This window comes from Engraulis encrasicolus, chromosome 3 (assembly GCF_034702125.1).
Source record: "Engraulis encrasicolus isolate BLACKSEA-1 chromosome 3, IST_EnEncr_1.0, whole genome shotgun sequence".
Taxonomy (NCBI): Eukaryota; Metazoa; Chordata; class Actinopteri; order Clupeiformes; family Engraulidae; genus Engraulis; species Engraulis encrasicolus.
In genome coordinates, this window is record NC_085859.1 from 56,407,854 (window position 1) to 56,415,353 (window position 7,500).

At 46.1% G+C, this 7,500-nt stretch overlaps 1 protein-coding gene across 3 annotated transcripts in view; it reads left to right on the plus strand.

Moving 5' to 3' along the window:
* The window catches only part of si:dkey-32e23.4 (dynamin-1-like protein), a 57,539-nt gene that overhangs the window by 11,140 nt on the left and 38,899 nt on the right, over window positions 1-7,500 (plus strand). For all 3 annotated transcript variants that reach the window (XM_063195753.1, XM_063195752.1, XM_063195754.1), the window contains 2 exons: window positions 1,364-1,702; window positions 4,987-5,107. In XM_063195753.1, the coding sequence (XP_063051823.1) occupies window positions 1,364-1,702; window positions 4,987-5,107 (460 nt within the window). The remainder of the gene's footprint in view (window positions 1-1,363; window positions 1,703-4,986; window positions 5,108-7,500) is intronic.

Genomic DNA, 7,500 nt, shown 5'->3' on the forward strand with positions numbered 1-7,500 from the left:
CTGGAAAGTAAAGGAGTAGAGAGATGTGACATGCAGACTGCGATTCAGAGTGAGATTGGAAGAGAGGAAGTGAGAAGTCTGGGAGGAAGGGAGGGAGGAGGAAGGGGGCCTTGAGAGGAACTCTGAGATGGGGAACAAGCCAGGGAGGGAGTGATTTTAGACGCGCTAGAGATAAGAAACGAGTCAGCTGGGGGGAAACTGAGAGAAGAGAACTTGAGATTCAGACTTGGATAGAGGATAAGATCGGCATTTTTTTGTTCTTTTTTCTTTTGTTTCAAACCCACTCCAGGAAAGTGAAGTATTGCCGAGTGGAGTGGAGAAGAGAGGAGAGAAGAACATGCCCTCTCCACGGGACTCAAAGTTCTAGTGGTTTCTTTTTTTCGTTCTTTTTTTTTTGTTCTGAAGAAACCGAAAGATCAGAAATACTGATTATTGGATTGCGGTTGCAATTCATTTAATCCTGAATCCTCTCGCTTTTTCTACTGGCCTAGCCTCTCCTCTCCCTCCTCTCCTCTAGCTCTTCTACCCCTCCCTCCTTCCCTCTCCTCCCAGCCTTTTCCCCCATTTTATACCCATCTCATTCTTCACTACTTCTTCTAACTCTTCCACCTCTCCATTCTTCGATTTTATGTGTGTTCTCTCCAAGCCTTCTGTTCTATTTGTCCTCAGCTGTGCTTGTTTGAGCTGCAGCCTTCATACAGACACTGCAGATGAATCAATGCAAGGGGAAACTCAAAATAGGCTTTATACATATGCACTGACTAAAATCAATGCTGCCAAAATATTATGCATCAATGTTACCTAAAAATAAAGATATGATGTAAGATGGCTCTATGCAGTGAAAATAGAGAAATCTATGCAGATACATATTCAGAGAATGCTCACCCAATTTAAGATTTGGAGAGCAAATAGTTCCCCCATGAACAGAGCAGGCAATGGCATGGCATGGCAAGGAATAGCCATTGGCGTGTCATAAACGACAAGGTGAAGCTGTGGAAGTGGTGGGTCGCAAAGAGGCGTGCAGGCAAGAGTTGGGAACAAGCTCTTTGACTACCGTGACCTGCTAGAACTGACGCTAAAGCTAGATTTACTTAGTCAAGCCACGCCATCCTAGTGACGCAACACCAAAGGTTGGGGCTGTTTGGCCTTTGTTATTACAGGACAGGATGAGAGTAGACAGGAAATGATTGGGGGAGAGAGATGGGGCAGGGCTGGGAAATGACCCCGGTCGGATTCGAACAGGGGTCCCCGTGAGCATGCAACCCCAAATGTAGGGGGGCTTAGCACGCTACGCCACAGCGGCCCCAATAATCAGGCAAAGATTTATTCACCCCCTCTCCTCTTTGCAACCCTAAACCTGCAGGAGCCAGCACGACCTGAACACCCACAAGAGCCTGGCCGACTGCTCCAAGGACGAGCAGGCCTTCCTGCAGCGCCACTACCCGTCGCTGGCCTCCCGCTGCGGCTCGCGCTACCTGGCCCGCACCCTCAGCCGCCTCCTCATGCACCACATCCGCGACTGCCTGCCCGAGCTCAAGACCCGCGTGACGGTCCTCAGCTCCCAGTACCAGGCTCGTCTGAGCGGCTACGGCCAGCCCGTGGAGGACCACAGCGCCACACTGCTGCAGATCGTCACCAAGTTTGCGTCGGATTATTGCAATACGATTGAGGGGACGGCGAGATACATCCAGACCTCTGAGCTGTAAGTAACGGATGCACAAACATACACCAGGTTTGCATCACACTATTGTAATTTGATTGAGGGCACAGCGTAGCACGACACAGACAGACAGACACACACAGACACACACACACACACACACACACACACACACACACACACACACACACACACACACACACACACACACACACACACACACACACAAACACAATCGTGACCAAGTGTGCATTGGGCTATTCTTCTCTGTTGATTTTGTTGTTTTTGTGGCATCTGTTGTGTGTTATGCAAAAGCTATATGTGTGTCCGTGACAAATTCCCCTCGGGCCGAATAAAAAGAAGGTTGAATCTTCTCTTGATCTTGAAAATTAAGGGACGGGGAGACATATACAGATACACACACACACACACACACACACACACACACACACACACACACACACACACACACACACACACACACACACACACACACACAAACACTTTTGTTTTTGCTGGAAGATTTTTTCCTGTAATACGATTCAGGGTGCAGCGTGACTCATCCAGTCTTCCAATCTGTGAGTCCCACAGGCATGCTCATAGGTGTGGCCATTCATATGCACGCACACCAAGTTTGCCTCTCCTTCTGCGACACTATTGATGGCATCCAAAATCTTTGTGAAATAGGTGTGAAATTACGTCTAAGTACACACACAAACACACGCAGACACACACCGGCAGGCACGCTGTCCCTCTCTTACACCCTCGGGATCAATAAATGATACTCTACTCTACTGTACTCTACTCTACTCTAATACTCTACACATTCAACCTCTCTTTCTCACATGCACAGACACCAGAGTAAAACATGTAGCTTCCCTGATATAAACCTGATTTGTATAAAGTAGAAGAAGGACTTAAAGAAAAGGACAAATCTTCATTAGGTGCTCACTAGGTACAGCGAAATAACTTGTGTAACACCTATTGTATGTAATATCCCGTATCAGGACTTGACATTAACTTTTTTGCTCATTGGCCTATTGGTTTCCCTCACTTATCAATCAGCCTTTCCACTAGCCACAGTTTTGTTGCCAGTATTTTTTCGCTACCATGATACGTCTAAGCTCAGAAGACGAAGTGCTAAAGCAAGATCAATGCGATGACCATAGTGAAAATATTTCAGATAAATAGAATCTGAGTATGATCTTTCTTGATCTTAAATACAACCAACTGATATAAATGGGCAAATCATAGGATAAACTGTGATATGTCATAAGCAAGAATAAGTGACCTCCCAACATGGCTAGTGAGGCTTAAGTTATTACTAGCCACAGCCAAGTTTTACCCATTTTTGGTGGGTTGGCAGGTGTCAATGCCAAGCCCTGTGGTGTATGAGTACTTCAACTAGTAGGATACTTCTGCTTCTGCTTCATACACCTCTGCTATTGGCAGATGTTGCAGCGTGCTCATCCACTATGTCCTTGATGTACTCCACTCCATATGCCTGCCTCTACTCTTCATAGGGGGATTATTCCCTCAGTGAGCTCCTTTTGAACGTGTGCCAGGGTGGGACACACACACACACACACACACACACACACATGCACACAATCTCTCTCTCTCTGTTCCTCATGCACACATAGGCATGCGTGCAGACACGCACTCTCTGTCTTTCTCCCACACACATACTGGGCGCATAAACACATGCACGCGCACCCTTTGTTTTTCTCACACACATGTGCGCTCACACAAACATATATCTTAACACCTACACACATGCACACTCAAACATACGCAGAAGCTGGTACACAGACACACACACACACACACACACACACACACACACACATAGGCCGGTAATGAGCCAGAGTGGAGCGAATCCTAGTGGTGGAAAATAAGTGGCAATTAGGGAAGAATGGCTTTCAAAAGCACTCCCTTATGTCATTTAGCCCTCCCAGACCCTTCCTTTCTGTCTTTCTTTCTTTCTTTCTTTCTTTCTTTCTTTCTTTCTTTCTTTCTTTCTTTCTTTCTTTCGCTCTTTCTTTCGCTCTTTCTTTCGCTCTTTCTTTCGCTCTTTCTTTCGCTCTTTCACTCTTTCACTCTTTCTTTCTTTCTTCACTTAAACTCTGTGACGAATCAAATTACTCTCTCTTCCTCTCCCGCTACTGTGTCCTATTTGCTGATTGGTCGAGATTGTTTATGGGTTTGGTGATGATGACCCATCATTCCTTATATCCTCATTCACAGTGCCACAGCGAAGGCGCACAAACAGCTGCTTTTTATGCTGCTTTTTATTTTATTTTCATGATTTTCTTTCTTTTCTATTTTCTTTTCTTGAACGCCCATGCTGATCAGACTTGCTCAAGGAGCGAGAAAGGCAAAGCGCTGAATCTGACCGAAAAATTGTGTGTGTGTGTGTGTGTGTGTGTGTGTGTGCGTGCGTGTGCGTGTGCGTGCGCGTGCGCGTGCAAGTGTGCGTGCGTGCGTGCAAATGTGTTTGGTAGTGAAATCATAGCAGTGCACCTGAAGTGAAATTAAACTGCTGATGCTTGTCGGTCTTGAATCTCCCAAAAAAAAAACAATCAGCACCTTCAGTTAGGTAGAAGATGTGTGTCTGTATTGTTTATGTATAGCACTCCCTCTCTCTCGCTCTCGCTCTCTCTCTTTCTCTCTCTCTCTTCTACACTCTCTCTCTCTCTCTCTCTCTTTCAAGTTGAGCATGCACCTCTGCAGAAAGTTAGTTCCTAACCTAGATTTCTTTTCTTTCTCCAGATCAGAGAGAATTTTAAATGAGGCCGAGAAGCCTTTCCCCATTCATATTGATCTCCTCCCAAACTCACACACGTGAAGACCTGACCTGTATCACACACACACACACACACACACACACACGCACGCACACACACTAACACAATCACACAGAGCTACAGAGGAGCACTACACACACACACACACACACACACACACACACACACACACACACACACACACAGGCGCACTTACACGCACACATACACACTTACACACTCACATGTTAAGTCCTGAGCTGTCCAAAAGTTCAGCAGTGCTTGCGACCCACGCAGTACTCGCCCCCACCAAGCACCTTGCCCTTTCCACGTTGTGTGGTGAGAGTGAGAAGGGTACAGGGGATAAGGAGTGTGTGTACGTGCGTGCGTGCATGCGTGTGTTCTTAAGGTGTGGTGTGTGTGTGAACCTGCTACATCTTCCACGGACATGAAGGGTGAGGGAGACTATATGTGTGTGTGTGTGTTTGTGGAATGACCCATCTCACTCTGTGTGTGTGTGTGTGTGTGTGTGTTTCTCAGGTGTGGCGGTGCTCGTATCTGCTATATCTTCCACGAGACGTTTGGCCGTACGCTGCAGTCCATCGACCCACTGGGAGGACTCACAGACCTTGACATCCTCACAGCTATACGCAACGCCACGGTACGAGGCGGTGTGTGTGTGTGTGTGTGTGTGTGTGTGTGTGTGTGTGTGTGTGTGTGTGTGTGTGTGTGTGTGTGTGTGTGTGTGTGTGTGTGTGTGTGTGTGTGTGTGTGTGTGTGTGTGTGTGTGTGTGTGTGTGTGTGTTATCTACACAGTCATAAACCGCACAAGTCTCGCAATGGTAATACAGCATGGTTTTTCAAATTGCTTATTGAGTATGTCAGCGATTTTCAACCTATGGGCCGAGGCCCACTGGTGGGCCCTGAAGGTATACCAAGTGGGCCTTGAAATAATATTCTAAAAATTATAATCACATTTTGGTGTGTGTTGCTGCTGATTTATGTGAGTTTTATTCGTAATCGGGTCAGAAGTGGGCCCCGAACATGTGTGACAATTTCGAGTGGGCTCCAAGTTGGGAACCCCTGGAGTATGTGTGTGCTGCCATCACAGCCATATAAAGTACAATATTACGGTAATGGCAATGCCAGATCTGGTTCAGTACCAGGAAACCTTGATGTGTGTGTGTGTGTGTATAATAATAATGGGTATAATGGGCTTTTAAACGCTGGTAAGTAGCCATGCGCATCCTGTGTGTGTGTTTGTGTGTGTGTATGGGATAGTAATGTAATTTTTTCATTGGGGTTATACTGTTTAAATTATCCAATCTCTGAACTTTAAGAGACAAGCCAATACTGGCAGCATTACTCTGTCTTTGCCCAAGTGTGTGTGTGTGTGTGTGTGTGTGTGTGTGTGTGTGTGTGTGTGTGTGTGTGTGTGTGTGTGTGTGTGTGTGTGTGTGTGTGTGTGTGTGTGCGTGCGTGCGTGCGTGTGTGTGTGTTCAGCCCTTGTGTGTTTGTGTGTGCACATGCTCATGCTCTCTGTCAAAAAGTGTATGTGCACACATGCACGCTCTGCACAAGTGTGTGTGTCTGTGTGTGTGTGTGTGTGTGTGTGTGTGTGTGTGTGTGTGTGTGTGTGTGTGTGTGTGTGTGTGTGTGTGTGTGTTCATTCTGCGTCTCTAGCCAGAACCCATTAGTGACTTCCTGTTCAACTCATAAAATATGAAACAACCCACTCAGAGCAGCGGAGCCCCACATTGATCAACACACACACACACACACACACACACACACACACACACACACACACACACACACACACACACACACACACACACACACACACACACACACACACACACACACACACACACATTCTCTCTTTCACATAAACGTGTACACCAAACACACTCTCAGAGAAACACGCAAGCACTCATATGTAAAAATCACACAGACGTAGGAAAACAAAAGTAACCTCCACCCACACGGACCCATCTTCACATTGACATTGAAATACACAGACATAAAAAAACACAAGCACGGTCATACATGTATATAGCACACACACATACACAAAAAACACAGAGACACAGACACAAGCGCGCACATACGCACACAAAACAGAAACACACACACACACACACACACACACACACACACACACACACACACACACACACACACACACACACACACACACACACACACACACACACACACACACACACACACACTCACAGTTAGCAACCCACTCACAGTTAGAAACCCACTCATACACCCCCCCCCCACACACACACACACATACAACCACACATACACACACCCAGCTGAAAGATGGTCTGACATTCACTTAAATATTGCAGAGTCAATTACTGGGTCCGATAGCAGTGCTGTGGCCTTTAACAGAAACACTTATCCCAAATAGCTCCAGCGAATATGCGGTCCTGTGGCGTGTAGGCTGGGCAGACGGGAGAGGAGCAGAGAGGAGAGGAGCAAGCCTCTATCAGAACACAATGCTAGGATCTGAACAAATTCAATTACAGTATTAAGCATTAGGCTTCACTATATTAGCACAATAGTCATAATAATACTTTTATTTTATATATGTATTGCATTAAATTATAGCAATATAACTCGCACACACCCCGTGTAGTGGTCTCAATTTTCTTGTTGGAGGTCTTTAAAATGGTATTAAAAAGTATTAAATTGGGTGATTAAAAAATGTGCAGATACCCTGAGTACATCGTACATGTGCACTAGCATAAATGCACACATGGCACAAGGATAACCATTAAGGCTGTAACGATATTGCATCGAACCGAGGGATCGCGGTACGCAGACCCACGAACCCCTATCGCGAACCTTCCTCGCAGAATCGCGATGCGCCCTTTTAAAGTTGTTACCCCTCAGTCTAGAAAACAGCAGGATACAGGCAAATGCTTGCATATGCGCTTAATGCTTGTATATGCGCTCAATGATTATGCGCTCAAAGACAATTAGAAATGGGGCGCACATGAGCGAGTAACACTTCCATTCACCCCTCTCTCCTGTAAA